The 17,630-nt window shown below is 53.1% G+C and overlaps 1 protein-coding gene across 3 annotated transcripts in view; it reads right to left on the bottom strand.

The window, feature by feature from the left end:
• Positions 1 to 11,257: 11,257 nt before the first annotated feature.
• Positions 11,258 to 17,630, bottom strand: part of Tal1 (T-cell acute lymphocytic leukemia 1) — a gene marked incomplete in the record, with an annotated part of 12,810 nt that continues 6,437 nt past the window's right edge. For all 3 annotated transcript variants that reach the window (XM_013521749.1, XM_013521747.1, XM_013521748.1), the window contains 3 exon segments: positions 11,258 to 13,202; positions 16,439 to 16,533; positions 17,569 to 17,630. In XM_013521749.1, the coding sequence (XP_013377203.1) occupies positions 12,754 to 13,202; positions 16,439 to 16,533; positions 17,569 to 17,630 (606 nt within the window).

Genomic DNA, 17,630 nt, shown 5'->3' with positions numbered 1-17,630 from the left:
TTTCCTTCCTCCTCCACCTCCATCCCCCCACCTCTTCAGACACAAAACCCTTGGAATCAGCTTGGGCTTCTCGTGACACACCTCGGGCTGGACCATCAGTAAATCTCGACTTCTTCGACTCCAGCTTCCAATATATCCAGGCTTCCAATACTTCCTAACACCTCCACTGCTCTGTTCTTTTCAAGCTCCTGGTCCATTACCAGGCCTTCTGAAACAGCAGCCTAACTGTGGCCTATGCCTGCATTCAGCCTGTTCTCAATGTGACTGCCAGAAATGTCAGTCAGATCCCCCTCTTCCCCTCCCCCTGCCTCCTTCTCTCTCTAGTACCGCGAATGAGCCCAGTGTTTCATGCTGGGCAAGTACTTTGCCACTGAGCACTACACCCCCAGCTCTTCGTACTTTTTATTTTGAGACAGGGTCTGCCTTGAACTTATAATCTTGCTTCCTCAGTCTCCTGAGTAGCGTGAACTGCAGAACAGTGTACCACCATTCTTAGCTAGACCGTGTGTCTTGTTTACTCAAAATCCTCTAATGGAAAAATAAAAGCCCACATCCTCACGATGTCCTAGAGTCCCTCCATGGTGCCTCTGACTCAGCCCCCACTCCTCACTCCAGCCGCCAGCCACCCGGCTGCTCCCTGTCTATGCCGCCACTGTACCTGGGCCTCTGAGCCTTTGGGTGGGCTGTTCTCTCTCTCATATGTTTTTTCCCAGACACTCTTGGGGCTGCACTGCCTCGCCTCCCCCAGGTCTTGACTCCATCGGGCCCTCCTGTTCCTCCTTTGTAAAGTTGCAACACCCCCCACACATACACTCCCATTCCCACTCCTACTTCCACTTTTCTCCTTGGCGTTTACTCCCACCTAATTTATTTACATTTATTCTCTATCTCTCCACCAAGAATATAATCCCCATAAAGGAAAGACTGCTTTGTTCTTTGCTGTTTCCAACTGAGGACAGTACGTGGTATGTGACAGGTCAGGGCTGGATGTTGGAGTGGTGAACCCTACTTCATGGACCCTCTGATCACACCAGTGGGGCCTACCTTTCCCCCAACCTTCCCCACACAGGAAGGATCAGGGAGGGAGGCCACAGTTAATACACATGGGCCGCAATCCCTCCCCTACTAGAGATGGTCCAGGAAAGACACCACCTCTGGGCTGAAAGCTCAATTTAGGAAGCTCTTTTGTGCTGGAGTATTAAGCTTTTGTATGCCATGGACCTCCAGGACAGTGTGGCAAAGTTTATGATCCCTTTTAAAATTAATGCCAAAAAAGGCAGCAAATAAAATATATAGAATTATAATGGTTTTGAAAAACTATTATCAAACTATCTTTAAAAGTTATGGTACAAAGCCAGGTGTGGCAGTGCACGCCTATAATCCTATCACTCTAGCACTCAGGAGGTGGAGGCAGGAGGATTGAGGACAGCCTGGGCTACACAGAGAGACTCTGTCTCAAAAAAAAAGTTATGATACGGTATGTGTGCCTTTTTATCAATGGATTGAGTAACAAGAGCTAGCAACTGGTCTGATACAGACCATAATTTCAAGATGGGAATGATCATAAATAAAATGTCAGGTTACCTACCACAAGTGCAATGTGATGCCCACTGGTTACCAGCGTCAGATGCTGCAGATGCCACTGATTTGCTGCTCACCTTAACAAAGGCAGAAGCTCAGTTCTGGTCAGAGGTTGATGAAAATAAAGGTGGAATGTTTTCTTCCCATTCCTGTTTATATTCTGCCTGAACCCTCTACTCAAGATTCTTGGTTGTCCCTGGACCCAAGTTTGGGGAGCTCTGCTCTAGAGGAAGCCTGGAGCAGGGCTGGGAGACTGGGTCCTCATCTCCCTGGGTGACCTTGCACAAGCCACCCATTCCTCCCCATCTGTAACGTGATCTATTTGTGTTCATCCATCCTGGGGGTGCTGATGAGATCAGTCAGCAAATATTTATGGAGCACCCCCTTGCTGTGTGGGGGTGATCCCCACTCTGGGCAGGATGGGGCCACTGGTCACCAGTCACACTGTCCCAGCACTGAGCAGCTCACAAGCAGACAAGAGGCCAAGTCTCCAACGTGGATGCGTAGCGAGCCGTCCCCAGACACAGTTCGAGGCACTGTGTGAGTTCAGGAAGAGGAAGGACCCCACTCATGGGGCAACCAGGAGACCTAGCGTCAGAAATAGTCTAACAGATCTGTTCTTGGTGGTAGGAATCTAGAGGGACATCTCAGATACAGCAAAGGCTTAGTGTGGAAAAGTAAGAGAGGAAGGAGGAGGGAGAATGCAGTGGCATTCTCTGTGCTGATCTTGAACTCAGGACTCTGTAGGACCTTCCTGGGAAGCACAGCGATGGCACGGAACCAGCTTATTTCCCGTCCCTCTCCACCTCTGAGCCATCAAAGTGAGTGACGGCAGGCTAATCAAGGCCACTTGGGTCTGAGGAGGGCCCCTTGTCTCTCTCTGAGGACCCTCCAGCAAGGACAAGTGCAGGACAAAAGCGCGCCTCCCCCTTGGCCTGCAACTGCCCTCATTAGCATCCCCCAGAAAGCCGCCAGCCGGCTCCCTGTCGCCCGCAGCTGCAGCCCAGCAACTGGACCAGCCAGCCACCTTTGGCTGAGCCCCAACCCGGCAGATGTGGATCCTAAAGGGCTCTGTGGCCAATACCCACTCCCACCCCACTCCCACCCCACCAAAAAAGGCAAGCCAGGCACATACTCTGTCCTGCTTGGCCCTTTGTATTGTGACACAGAAGCTGTAGCAGCTGGGAAAGGCAAAGGACGGGGGAGAAAAGCATCCAGTCTCTGACCAGCAAACCCGGAGGACAGAGACACTGGGGCGTCTCTGAGATCTCAGCTTCTACCTATGACTGTACACAGAGAGCAGAATTGTAGCAGCACTGACCAGATGGTCTGAACATGCTGGCATCTAGCTCAGACTGCTGCTTTAAGAATGCACCACTGCCAGACAATAGAAGGCAGGCTGCTGGTGGCACTCGGAGGCTTGAGCAGGGTAAGGCAGGTAGCTTGTCAGAGCTGCTAGGTCCCAGGTGGTCCTGGGAGAGATTGACTGGGGCTTTGGGGCTGGGAGTGCCTGTGTCTGTCTGGATCCCACCTATTCAGGGGTAATGGAAGGGGGCGTGAGAGTGATGGGCAAGCCTGATAGCCCATTGAACAACAGCGACAGGGGGATTGCTGGAGAGAGGGGCAGAGCGCTGAGAGACAAGCCTCTCGGCCAGCCTGTGTGGGAACAGCCCAAGGGCAGAAGGCTCAGCCATGCCCCCCACCCCAGATACCCACAGAGCCTGGGACCCCGGAGCACTGTGGATCCCAGGATGCACCAGGGGAGCTGGGAAGGGCTGAGGACCCTGCGTCCCAGAGCTCAGCTGGCCAGGTTGTCACCAGGCGTGGGGCGGGAAAGGGTTTTCCAGCCCAGTCTCGAAGCTTTCTAATCTCGGGCAGGCAGGGGTCTTTGGGGACTTTGTCACAGGATGGCAAACTGGAGAGAGCCACACGGGGGGAGTTGATGCTATTGTCAGGTCACCATCTGCGTGACTAAAACTGAGTCAGGAAACACTGAGTTCTCCCAAGTCAGGGAGCTCATGAAATAGCAGACAAACCTCTTATCCCCACACTGTATATTTCAGGCCGGGGCTGTCTCTGATTTCTGCTCAGAGGGGGCTCCCACATGAATGGTCTGAATCTGTGCAATGCCCTCAATACCAGACAGAGCAGTGTTCAGGGGTCACCTCCTGTGGGGCGAGGGGCTAGTTCCCCAAAAAGCCAGGGTTAGAATTCTTGCTGAGTTTCCGTCTGAGCCACTCGACTTTGAACAACCATTTGAGCTCTCTGACCGTGACATTCTTCATCTGTGAAATGGGAGTAAGGATACCTGTCCTGGGGTCATGGGAGGAATCAGTCGTTGGCATGAACTGCAGAACACAGCACAGATGACACTCACCCTTGGGGACTCACGTCCTCTTTCTGAGCTCTGTAGATCTGGGATCTAGGACTCCTCACCCCTGCTGTACCTGGAACCTGCTCCTCATGAAGGATATGTGCAAAATCTCATCAGTCTGACACATCAGCACCTTGACTTCCCTCCCCTCGGGGCGTGGGGCCTGGCATTTTCCTAGGAGAAGCGTTGGAACGCAGGATGTGTGGATAGGTTGGGGAAGTGTCCTGTGGGGAAAACCAATTGGGACTTGGTTCTAGGGGGACTCTGGGCTCCCTGGAGCCCCTTGTTTTCCAGTCTTGGCATCATACAATCACAGCTTTCTTTCTCACAAACATAGCCAGGTCTCTCTGACTGCAGCACCAAGACACCTTCCTGCGGACCTTCATGCCATGTTGCGTGACATCAGCTCTTTGACTCCTGCTTACTCTCCCTGCTTCCAGCCTGATTCCTCTGCAGTGGCTAACCTGAGGGTCCTTAACAGAGCTCTGACCATCCCTGACCTGCTCACGACCCTAGATGGCTTCCTGTTGCCCGCATGGCAGGCAAGCCATTTGGTGATCTCATCCCAAGCCCTCTCCAATCCCAACACTCCTACCACATGCACTTCATCAGCCACAGAGGAAATCCAGCTCTTCTCAGTGCTCCGCCTGTGTTCATATCATTCTCATTTCCCAAAATGCCAACTCTCCCTGCACATCTGACCCAGACAGACAAATTCTACCCATCTGTCAAGAGCCGACTTTGTCCAGGAGACTTTCCATGACCCCTCTGTGAGTCACACTTGGCTCCCCTGGTTGACCTTAGGGCAGCATTTAACACATGGCTGATGGACCTATGTCCCCAGCATTGCCCAGCTCAGCAAAGGAAACAAAAAGTGAACAGTGACTCAATGGATGAGACTCTGAAGCTACATCATTTAATACGGTAACCACCGGTTACATGTGGCCTTTGCATTTACAGCTATAAAAATTAAACAACATTAAAAGTTCAGTTGCACTAGTCACACTACAAGTACACACACACTACATGTGGCTAGTGAATCTCCACTAGCCACAGGTAGGGGACAGGACAGATACGAAATGCTTTCATCACCCCAGAAAGTTCTGTGACAGCACTGGCCTAAGGAAGCTGGTGGAGCACCGGGAGACCTAGGCTCCAGCTCCACAGCCTCACTTCTAGTTCACACTGAGGTTAGACAAGTCCCTCTGCTTCTCTGAGCCTCAGTTTTATCACAGCCTGTCTGACACCCTGTGCAAGGCCAAGCCAAGCAGAGCTTCAAAAAACCTTTAATTGATTCTGTCACCCACTGCATTGGAGCAGGCCCATGTGGACATGGGGAATCAGCTGGGCAGGTGGAATCTGCTTCATAAAGGCTGAGGGACCTGCCTGACCACCATCAGGTTCTAGCAGCTCTGGTTAAAAAAAACAAAACAGAAAAACAACCCAGGGTCCAGAGCTTGCCCAGCAGGCCTCCCAGGAAGGCAGCCCTGCAGAGAGCACAGCCAGTGTATATCTCTCCATTGGCTTCAGCGGGTCTGTGTGGGCCTTAGGATCCCATACTCATTCTTTCTGGACCCAGAAGAGACATAGGCAGGGCCTGGGGGGAGAGGCAGCTGCAGGGGGTGGTCTGCAGGGGAGGGGAGGAGTGGAGAGTGGAAAGTCAGAACCGCACTATCAGCACTGCCCGTCCTCCCCACTTCCTCTCTTCGAACGGATCACATCCTGTTATTGTGTGGACAGAGAAGGCCAGGAGCTGGGGAGGGAGGCAGGGCTCGGACCAAGCAAGTGGAGCAAGAAAGCAGCAGCCAGAGGAAATTCCACAGTGGCATTTCTAGCTCCAGTAGCAATGCAGCCGGGCCCTACTTGATCCCAGGTGCCGCAGGCAGGAGTACAGGATCCAGGAAGGACAGCATGCCCAAAGCTGCTTGCCCCTGCCATTAAGATGCTGGGGCCCAGGGTAGGAAATGGCACCTCCACCGGGAAGCTCTCTCCAGCCTCCTCCTCAGGCCCCTTCGGTCCTGTGAACTCTTGCTCAGGGCCTGTATGGCCACAGCTCGGTCCCCCACGGCCACCGCACTTGCCTTCAAAGTTGTACTCTCTGCACTCTACACCCACATCCACTCGGCATGTAGGCCCCTACAGACAGGGACAGGGTGGACCCCTGCTGCCTCCCTAGCACAGCTGAGCAAGGCGCGGGACCGAGGGAAGTCTTCCTGCTGGGTGATTAATGTCCCTGGGTTCCCTCCTTCTCTCTTCTGCCATTCCCAGGGGAAGCCCCTGTTCTGATCCCATTTCCAGAAATAATAATGGGTGCTTTCTATAAACCATAAGCATTTTCCATATAAATTTTGAAAGCTCTGGAAAATGAGTGTTAAGTATCTTCACTTAGCAGATGTAGAAAGTGAAGCTAAGAGAGGTAAAGACACTGACCCCCAAATCACACAGCCCGTGAACTATGCAGCAATGCTAGAACTTCAACCCAAGTGACCCTGGCCCTAAAGGCCAGGCTCTTTCTGTAGTCCAGCTGCCTTTCCCACTCACACCCACCTGGGCCCTGATCCCTCCCACTGTGAACTGTGCTACATCTACCGTTCAGCCATCCACTGAGCCTATCCTCCAGCTGGTCCGCTGTTCCAAGCAAGGTGTCCACTTCTCAGCGAGTTATTCCTGGTCCTGGCAGACGGCTGGGGCAGCTGAGCTGCTGTCCCCCAGCAGCAGTGCCGGGACCCATCTGCTCTATGACTACCAACTCCCTATTCACCATCTCTTCTTCCTTCCCAAGGAACCTGGAGCACTGGCTCTGGACACAAACCTGATTTCACATCGCAGATCCCCGTGGTCAAGCCCCTTTCTTTCTCTAAGCCTGATGTCTTCCTTCTCTGGGTGATCATCACACACCATTTTCCTTTATCATATTCAAGATTGCCAAGCCTCTAATGCTGGACACGTACTTGCCAGGCTCACAGGACAGTGGGGTGGGAGGGCCAGTGCTGCCTGCTGGGGTATAGTTTACTGTTTTGCAAATAGGGAAGAGACCGGTGGGCCAGCATGAGGAAGCCAAGCTGCTGTGAATGGACCAGATAAACACCGTCCTGGGCTTCATCACTCCACACCTGCCCCACCAGGCCTAGGATGATAACCAGGCTGCTGCTGCAGCCCAGCCCCAGAAAGCAAAAGCCCTCCTCCCTCTGCCTTTCTAGTAAAGAGCCCAGCCAGAGGCAGGAAGCCCGGAAGCTGGGTTTCAGTCAGGAGGCCCTAGAGCAGGCAGGACTGTGTAGGAAGGGCTCGCCTCCACCAGTCTCCACTCTCCTTCCCCGCTGGCTTCAGGACTGAGGCAGGAGACGGCACACCAGCGGTTCTTCATTCACTCAGGGATAGGACAGTAAAAGGAATCTGTGCCAGGTGCACCCTCCATGCTGGAGGGTGCTGCTCTCTTCCTCAAGGTTCTGTTTCAGTGGCCACGCAGATGAGTAGGCAAATATTAGACAACAGAGTCAAAGGGGTCACCATAAAGGAAAGCATGTGCGGACAGGAGGCAGCTGGCCCCATGGAATCAGGGCTGCTTCCTCAATGTTCAGGACAAGCCAACCAAACGAAAGGGAGGTGGGAAGAGAGGCGGGGTATGCTATTCTGGGAAAAGACACAAAAGGTGCAAAAAACCCTGGAAGGTCATAGAACAATAAAATAATGCAGTCTGGAACAGGATGGAGGGTAATTTAGCAGGAGCAAGAACAAAGGAGAAAACAAGGCTGGACAGAGCAGCAGGGCCACTGTGGGTAGGGCCCTTCCATTCTGGGTCAGAGGCCCTAGTGCCTCACAGCTGGTGCTGTCCTGGGATGCAGCAGGCTTGGACCTACCCTGCCTGCTCGTCACCATGGAACGCAGGGCTCTGCACGGCCTTTTCCTTTCTAGGCTGTCCCTCCATCTGGACACGTGGCTACTATTCCAGGTACCCTCCAAGGGCCAGGCCAGCCTAGAGTGTCTATAACCTCCACAGAGTTCAAGAGCCTTTCCTGCTTTGTGATGTGGAACACCTCGGCCCTCCTGGGGAAAATCCTTCCGGGCCCAGCTGCCCCTCTCTTCTCCATCCTCAGGCCAGGGCCAGCCGGCAACTGCTGCCTCCACCCTTTCTCACCTGGTCCTCGAAGGGTCTGCACACTGCTAAACCCAATCAAGATGTTCGAGTCTTTTCTTGCATGATCACTCTGCTGTGCTAACTTGGCTAACCACTTCCTCCACCCCAAATTCTGTACCGTTCTGTTAGCCTTTAACACTTCTCTTTCTTCTGTCACAGCAGGTCCCTTCACCCTGCTGCTCCTCCAGCCTGCCAGCCCAAGAGCCACAGGACCCCTCAGCTGAGGCTAAACCTCATCACCCATCTACCTAGGCACTACTTTGTCCCGGCCAGGAAGAGGCATGCTGAGGGTCTTCCAGAAACTTGGGAGCTTCTCCATAGGCCAGAGCATGACTCCCAAGACTGTCCTGCCTTGGTAGGTTGAAAAATCACTGAGGGCAGGGACAGTCAAGGCCAGAACCTGGCGGGATGAGTGAGGTTCACTGCAAAAGAGCCAAAGTCATCCGTGAGACTCTCAAATTCCCCCTCATAGCACAGCTTTTTACATGAATGCCAGTGACTGATTACATCACCAACCTGTTTACCAGTTATGTGTTTACTGTCACCCCTGCTAGAATTTAAGCTCCAACAGAACAGGGATCTTTGTTTTGTTCTATGTTGGATGCCCAGGCCCTAGAACAACATGTGGCCCACAGCTACTGCTCAGTGAATGCTTCTTAAATGAACCACTGCAAGAAAAAAGGATACTCAGTTGAAAGTGCCCACCCCACTAAAGTCCCTGAGTATCAAACAGTCCACTGAACTGCAGCAGCCTCCCAAGCCTGACAGTCCCTACCACAAACCACATTTCCATTCCTGAGCCTCACGGGAAACCTCCCAGGTTCAAAGGCTTTAGCCTCCAGCCAAGAGCCCCAGTCCTCAAGAACTGAGTATAAGCGCTACTGAGTGATCAGGAACCATGCCTACACTGATGCCTCACTCGGTCCTCAACCTACCCTGGAAGCAACTTCCCCAGCCATGGAAGCTGAGCTATCACAAGAGGGGGGACTCCATCGAACTGCCCCAAACTAAGAACAGGATACCGAGGAAAGAGGCCCTACAGCAAGGCTGGGCAGGAGAGGAAGAGTGGAAACCCTAATGGAGAACCTATCTCTTCAACAGCCCCCCAACCCTGCCCTCAGGTGGCCTGACTCCCACCTCAGAGGGTCAGCTGAGTCCTGAGACACCCCCGCTTCAGAGGAGGCAGGTGCTTGCCAGACCTTAACGTCCTGATTCTCAGGCCGAGAAGTCCGAAGTGCAAACAGAGTCCAGGCCCCTTTGTAAAACTTTTATTTAGAAATCTTCCCCATATAACCTTATATATGTACACACATCATCATCAACACAGGGGTTTGTTTGCTCAAAAGTCACACGCCCATTGTGCTGGCCTCTGGGCGTACAAAGGTCAAGGTACCCGGAGCAGTTACTCCTCTTCTGCAGAAAAACGCAGAGACCAATGCAACTCATCACGTACAGTACGACATCGACGGAAAGTGCTGGGCCCACTCACAGAAACTGCGCTATGTACATGGGCAGGGGCGGCCTCGAGTCAGGGTCGGTACCACTGAAACCACAAGTACAACTAGACCCACCCAGGAGGCCGCGACGCTGTCGGCTGACTACAGATGCCCTTTGTCTTATTTTTGGAAAAGGATAAAGGTTGTACCATCTTGTCATTTGCCACTACAAATAAAACAATACGAATTCTTCTTAAAAGATGGGATTCCTTCCACATTCATTTTTGTTCTTCTCAAAACAGGTTATTACCTTTACACAGTTTCCCTTTTGTACAGATACTGCAAATATTATTCTTGGAACGTTGTCATTGCTTCATGGGCAAGAAGGACACAAAGGAAGGCCCAGAGCATGAGTTATGAAAGGGGAGAACAGAATGAGGGGTCTTGTTTAGTTCTTTCAAAGATCTAAAGCCGCTTCCTTCACTGTCTTAGCCCAGTGGGGGCAGCTGATACCTTCTACATGGTCTGCCCATGTCACCTCTCTCCCACTCTCTCCTCTCTCTCTCCTTGCAATGAGACAGAACCTAAGACAACCTGAAGAAATGAGGAGGACCTAGATAACTCGGGCAAAAGTAGTTTACAACCTAAATTACCCAAATGCCAACTGCCCAGGGCTGGGAACCTTACTGCAGGATTGGTCCTGAAGGCAACAGAGCTTTTTTTGGTGTATGTGTTTGTCGGGGGTGTTGGGGTTTGATGACCTCACATGCTAGGCAAGTGCTCTGCCCCTGAGCTACACCCTCAGCCTGCCAAAGAACTCGGTACAGTCTCAAAAAACACTTTCATGATTGATGCCCTATGAGACAGGCCGGGCCAGGGTATTGATGAGACTCTGACACTTAGAAAGATACCCCATCACACTGCAGCAAAGGGAACCAGAAGCTTAAGTCCTGAGAGAAGTGTGTGACCCATCTCATAAAACCCATTTGAGGCCAGGGATATAGCTCAGTGGCACAGCACCTACCTAGCAAGCGCGAGGCCCTGAGTTTGATTCCCAGTACCAAAAAAAAAAATTAAAAAAAACAAAACAAAAAAAACAAAACACCACTTGTAACTGCTTATCATTGCTAGATCAAGCTAATCAACTTAGGAGCTAAACCCAGCCTTAAAGCCTAGGACTGTTGCTCCGTGTGTTGTGTTGTGCTATGTTGTATTGTTTTGTTTTAGTTGTTCCATGTTTACAAGCATGAGACTCCTCACAGGATCTTCTAAGCACTGGAACCAACCCTCATGTTTGTCAAAGTATAATCTTGGGAGTCTGAAATGAGCTGGAGAGGGAGAGTGCTTCAGCGGTTCCAATATTGTCTCCATGTCCAAGAAATAGACCTCACAACCTAAACAGAAGGGGAAGGGAGCGGGGACCGCCTCCTTGTTTGCATAGGGTTATCCTCAAGGCAACCCCTGGGCTGAAGCTCAGAACGTGATGGGCTTCTGTGTGGTAGCATGGGGCCATCAACTAGTTTCCCTCTGACCTCAAGAGCCTTGCAGGAGGGGTTCCACAGAACTTAGATACAATGGCAGACACACAGAACTTCCAGGCAGTTTGTTGTATGGGACTAGAGTGAATCTCAGGCAGGCCCAGTTTTAAGAAAACCACGTTCCAGGCTGGGCATAGTGGTGCATACCTCTGATCCCAGCTTTTGGGAGGCTGAGACAGGAGGATTGCCATGAATTTGAGGCCAGCCTGGGTTACAGAGTACAACTCCATTTCAGGGGAAAGAAATAAGAAAGGAAGGAAGAAAGGAAACTGTGTCCCACTGTCTGAACTGACAGAGGAGGCAAGGAGACAGTGGTCCCCACTACAAAAAGATTCACTTTACAAAAGGACTTTTGGTAGTTATTTCTGTAAAGATGAAGAATAAGGATTTGATTTATACAAATTTCATGTACAGCTCTCAGAGTGGGCATTGCTATCGAATTAAACCAGCCTCCCAGACCATACATACCCCCGACACCGAAAGCTGCACAATAGAAGGGTACTTAGGGTTCTGCTAAGTGGATGTGTGTATGTTTGGGTCTTAGCCAGAGCCTGGCCTCCGACTGGATTCCCCAATCACTTCTAGAAGTGGGGCTGTGTCCTGCGTCGTATTGAGACCTAAAGATTCCACCAATAACAGAGCCAAGCAGAAATTCAAATACAAAAAAAAGAAGTCATAGGACAGTTTGTGCTCAATTCAGAAGAAAGACCAGACCTTCAGCAGACAGACATCTTGTGGCAGGGAGCTCCCTCCCTCCAAGCACCTTGGAGATCACATTCAGCCTCACATCTCAGCACCAGCAGGTGCCCAGGAACACACTGGCATTTGCTCAGTGGCATGAGCAATGACTGTAGGAGTTGAAGCCCACATGCCCCAAATATTTCTTGCTCACTTTCTCTCTAATATCATTTTCCCTTTCTCTGCCTTCATACAAAACCCAACAGGGCATATTCAAGGCTGTCCTCTCAGTTCCAACAGCCTCAGGACAAGAAGGCAAGCCTCAGTACGCAGAAAGCAGAGCTCCGATCCCCAGGGTAAAAAGGAAGGGCACCGAGGGTTTCTGACCCTCTGGCCCAGGTGAGAGCAGTCTTTCCACTGGTCACCTTCTTCAACCAGGCCCTGAAGAATGCACCTCGAGGCTTGGGAGTCCCCGCAGCAGCTGGCAAGCTGGATGGACCAACACGGGCCTGGGTGAAGACAAGGCTCAAGAAATGGGCAGCTATTGGGTACCTATATATTTGGACAGAAGCAGCCACTAAAGCCACCCCAGCCAACTCAGGAGGGGCTAAAGGCAAGGCAGAGGCTCCTGGATGCCTCAGGTGACAGCTGACAACACCAGGTCCTGGCAAAGACAGCGTCCCCAAACTTCAGGCCAAATGCAGCGACACTTAAGCCTCTTACCTGGGAACTCTTAGGGGTTGTAGGGAGAAGGGAAACCGTGCCATCTTCAGAAAAAGTACCTACCGCTTTGCTCCATTTTCCTGTTCTCCTACTGAGACAGGAATCAGAATCTCCTACTGAGCAAGGATAGCCAGGCCCAAGGGACAGTTAGGGCACCCCAAAGTTCAGACGTCAAGGGCAGTTCATCAAGAATCCATTGCCCTGCTTCTCATACCACCTGCCCTGACACCCACTATCCCAGCGGCCTAGGGGCTCCCTCCTGGCCGGTCCTGGATGGCCCCAGACCCATCACCGGGGGCCGGTCCCATCAGTGGCGGGCAGTAGGGCAGGATGAAGACTGCGGGCTGTGTGCTTGGGCACTGGCTCCTCTGTGTAGCTGTCCGGGCTGGCTGCCCCATCCAGGGAGCTGCCACAGCTGGAGTTGGGGGAAAGCACATCCTGCAGGAGGTCATCGGGGGGTGCGCCACCCCCTGCCCCACCCCCACCAGCCCCTGCCACGGGGTCCTTGCCGGGCTTGGCCCGCTGGGTGCCCTCCTCCTCCTGGTCATTAAGCAGCTTGGCCAGGAAGTTGATGTACTTCATGGCCAGGCGGAGGATCTCATTCTTGCTGAGCTTCTTGTCTGGAGGATGCGTGGGAATCAGCTTGCGCAGCTCAGCAAATGCCCCATTCACATTCTGCTGCCGCCATCGCTCCCGGCTGTTGGTGAAGATCCGCCGCACAACTTTGGTGTGCGGACCTGGAGGTTGGAGGACACAGGTCAGGAGAACGGTCCGAGATTCCAATGGACACTCCATCCACCGGACACTGGGGAGACCTTTCCTTTACTCAGAGGACATTTCCTCAGACTCTAAACCCAGGTAACAGGTCACCTTCTGTCAACCCTCCTGACTACCTTAGTCAAACCCCACCTGTGGCCCTGCTACCCCTTCATCTTGAATATTGTGTGCGCATGGCTCCTCCCTGGGCTTTGTGACATTTGAGGTCCAGGACTATACATCATCTATTCAGGCAGTCGCCAAGAGGCCTTGTGCGCTATGTAGGAAGACAAGCCCAGCACTCTAGCTATGGCTCTTGGCCAGTATTCCCTAGACAAGCGTTTGGGAACGTCCTGGGGCAGTCTGTGCCTCACTGCTTCCTTCCAATGGACAGAGTACTACTGAACCGATGGTTACTTCGAGATGGTTACATGGGTCCAAAGCCTCCCACAGATAAAGGACAGAAGACAATGCCTGTCTCCACTTAAACATTCAATAAATGTTAGCTATTACTATCTGTCATCAGCATTTTACTAGAAACCCAGGGACTGTGCTAGGCAAATAATGGTGACAAAACACAAGGGGTCCCTGCCCTCATGTGGCTTACATTTTAATGGGGATGAGAGATGATGAACAAAAAACAGGGGACCAAAAATGGAAAGGAGCTACTATCTGGCCGGTGAAGGCCTTTCTGATGATGAGACATTCATAAAGTAAAAACTTAAGGTTAAAGCAACACCAGCTAAGCACAGGAAGGGCAGAGGAAGAAGAGTGTTCAGGCAGAGAGTATGGATGTGCAAAGGCCCTGAGGCAGGAACTGGGCAAAGCTAGCCTGGCTGTGGGTGCAAGACAAGAGCAGGCAGGGCCCTTTCCCAATAACTACTGGATCCAGACCTCAGACTGTGGAAACTTGGAAAAGGAAAGGGTTAAGACTGTATTCAAGTTCCACTGCTCATTTTATAGCTAAGGAGACAACACAGGACAGAGGCAAGCCTTGCTTCAGTGGTCAGTCTGGGGCCCAGGTCACCCGCACTGATGCTGATGCTTTACGGTCCCCCCTTAGTCTCCCGCATGCACGCTCACACTCACACACACCCATGTTTTCCTCGGGGGAATCACTCAGCCCTTGCTATGCCTCTGAAGCTGTCTTTCCAAACCTCATAGGCCCCAGCCCAGCAGACTCTCTGCCAAAGCCCATGCCCAGGCTGGGAAAAACATGACACACGCTGCACATCTCTGCCCTGGGCTCCCTCCGAGAAATAACATGCCACTCTCAGGCCTGCAGGGCCCCAAGCAGTGACATGGGGAAGACCAGTCCTGTCCCATGGTGGTGCTGGTGAGCTTGAGGGAGCTCACAGTCAGGAGGGGACACTACAACTGCTGTTCCAGGGAGAGCCGGGCAGGCTCCGGGAACAAGCAGTGTGGGAGCCGAGGACAGATTCCAAGGCGTAAGTTCATATTAGGAGCATGGACCGGGACTTGGCTGTGGGATTTTAAGCAAACTCCCTAATCGCTATGAGCCTCGATTTACTCATCTGTAAAGGAAACAATTAATACTGACCCCACGGGCTGATGGGCACACAAAGTCCACGGCACATAGTAAGTGCCCAGCAAGACATAGTAAGTGCCCAGCAAGGGGCAGCAGTTACTGCTATCACCCACCCACTGCACACCACGCCTGAAGGACTGTCTGAGGCCTGCTAGCAATGCGCTCGGTGCTAGGAGTACGGTCATGAATGAGACACAAAATCTCCATGTTAAGGAGAGCCCAGTCTTCAGTGGAAGGGGCTTATTGTCCCCGAAAGCCCTATGTATCTTCTTGACAGGCACAAGGAGGAGAAGGAGCGGGGAGCACCTATCTCAATCCAGGTCTTAAAACTGCTTTACCTCACAGCATTCTCTCAGCCATCTGGGAGGAAGCCGTTATTCCCTCCATTTTACACATAAAGAAATTGTAGCCCAGAAAAAATTGAGCAACAGGAACCCACATCAAGCTCTGACTCGGGGCTGGTGATGTAGCTGTGTAGTAAAATGCTTGCTTAGCATGCATGAGGCCCTGGGTTCAATCCCAGCCCCATCCAAAAGAACCAGCCTTCACTCTGGACAGTATACTGGTTCCACTTCTATGGGCTCCTGAGTTCAGCACCCCGCTTCCTCCCTTTCACCTACCTGTCTGCCTATCCCTCTCTACCTCCTCCCCAGAGGACCCCTCCTCCTCTTCCTTAGTGTGTCCACCCTCTGATGCCCTCTGCCTCCCCCTGCCTGGCTCTGAGCAGGTATACATACAGAATATACACACAGGTTACATTTATGGGCAGTGGCTTCCTGCACTCCCCTCTGGACCCTCCTGCTCTGTCATTTCCTCTGCCTCTCCCCTGGGAAACTCCAGGGCTGACCCCACCACAACACCTCCCCTGGGCTGTAGAACCTCTCACCACGGTTGCCAGACTCACCCCTGAAGCTCAGTCTCCATGCACAGCCCTTCCTACCAGCACCCGGCATTTGGCCCAGCCCTCCTGAGGCCTCGGTGTGCTGCTATGGGAGCCCCAGGGCCTGCTCAAATCCCTCAGCTCTGAAGAGCCTGTTCTGCTCTGGTGATGAGCCTGGCAGGTCAACCCTGGGAGGAGGAGAGGGGTCCCTAGATCTCCCATCTTTCCAACCCTTCCTGGAAAGTTCAGGGCCGAAGAATATCCAACTACTACAGTCCTCACAGTAGCCATGCTGAGTGCCCTATGCGGGAATTAAGGGACCAGGGTACAATCCATAATGATGGGAAGAACTCCAGGTCTCAACACAGAATGGGAAGCAAGGGGGAAGGGCCCCCCCCCCAATGTAGGACCTAGGAGGATACCCCAACTCTAAAGACGACAGGAGGGTTGGTTCTTAGATACCTGAAGGTGGCTGGAGTCCACTGTCGCCCCTCCTGGGATGCATGCCAGCGAGCAGGAAGGGATTCCATAACAGGGGCTAGAGCTGACTCCACAGCTTTGGGCTCAGACCCACGGTGCGTCCCTCCCGCTCCACATCCCCTCTTCCCAGGACTGTGTGACCCTCTCAGCTCCACCCAGCTCAGGATCAGGGTGAAGGGCTTTGACCTGTTAACTCCAGAGTGGTCTGCCCACCATGTGAAACACGGACACAGTCGGATGTCCCCTCCTGCAGAGCTCTAATCAGCCAGTCAGAGGTGGGAGACAGAGGAGCTGGCAGGGAGACTCACCATCTGTAATCTCCATCTCATAGGGAGAGGGTCTCCTCTTCACTCGGTTGCTGGCAGTGAACATAGGGAAGGCATCAGGCTCCCCGAAGAACCCACTGCGGAGGGAGCAGGCGGATCACAAGATCATATGTGGGGCAGAGAGGGGAAAGGGACTCCTTAGGGACCCTCTTGCATACCTTGAGTCCCCCAGCCCTGGAAGGCAACCCTACTCTCTTCACACTTGAACTTGATACAAGGGGAACTCTCTCTCTCTCTCTCTCTCTCTCTCTCTCTCTCTCTCTCTCTCACTCACACACACACACATTGCCCCTGTGCAGTCATGAAACAAGCAAAGAAACACCTTCACACAAGCACACAGACAGAACAGGTGAACACCCAGGCCAAGCACAAAAATGAACACACACACACATATCTGAAAACCACAGTCTTCTCCCCTACAGGCTGGCATGCAGTCTGCACACACACCTCTACCTTCAAACAGGTGCCTGCCATACGCAACGCTGGCACCAAGGGGCACACGGGACACTGGCTCCTCACCTCCCCATGCACCCCAGGACCTTCCTACAGACTGCCCCAGTATCTTCCCCGCAGCTTCCTCACTGCCTGTCCCACACTCTCCGTGCCTCACCTTCCCCTCCCCATCCAGCGCCCTAAGAATCGGGCACCAGTGTCCCAGCAGGGAAGCCATGACCACTGGCACAGCTGGGGCCCCTGAGGCCTCCCCCTACCCCGCACAGACTCGGTAGAGAGTGCCCGCTGCAGACCCTTCTCTCCTGCCTGTCCACTCAGGCTGCAGGTTCCAGGGTAATTTCACATCCCCTCAGCAAACGCCCCTCCGCGCGCAGCTGAGCACGTGCGAACTCATTCTTGCCTCAGATCCACACTTGGGGGACCCCCTCCAGCCTCCCGTCACCCCTCGCACCATGCAGCTAAGCTCACCCAGCCACACACTCGCACCCCAAGCGTGCAGGCTTTACACACGCGCGCACGCCACACGCCCCATCAGTCGCCGCAGTCTCTCTCCCTCTTGGGCTCCTTCCCAGCTTGAGCACGCCACTCCTGGCGGCCAGCTCCGACGCCCAGGGCTGCGGAGGGGAGCCCGGCGCCCTCGCCCCCCGCGGGGCGCTCACCTGCCGAGCGAGGCCAACGGCTGGCCGAGGCTGTAGAGCAGCGCGCGGCCGGGGCCGGCCGG

This window comes from Chinchilla lanigera, unplaced genomic scaffold (assembly GCF_000276665.1).
Source record: "Chinchilla lanigera isolate Chin_1 unplaced genomic scaffold, ChiLan1.0 scaffold00063, whole genome shotgun sequence".
In the NCBI taxonomy this organism is placed as follows: domain Eukaryota; kingdom Metazoa; phylum Chordata; class Mammalia; order Rodentia; family Chinchillidae; genus Chinchilla; species Chinchilla lanigera.
The sequence above is the reverse complement of the archived record's forward strand: the minus strand, read 5'-3'. Positions and strand labels throughout refer to the sequence as shown.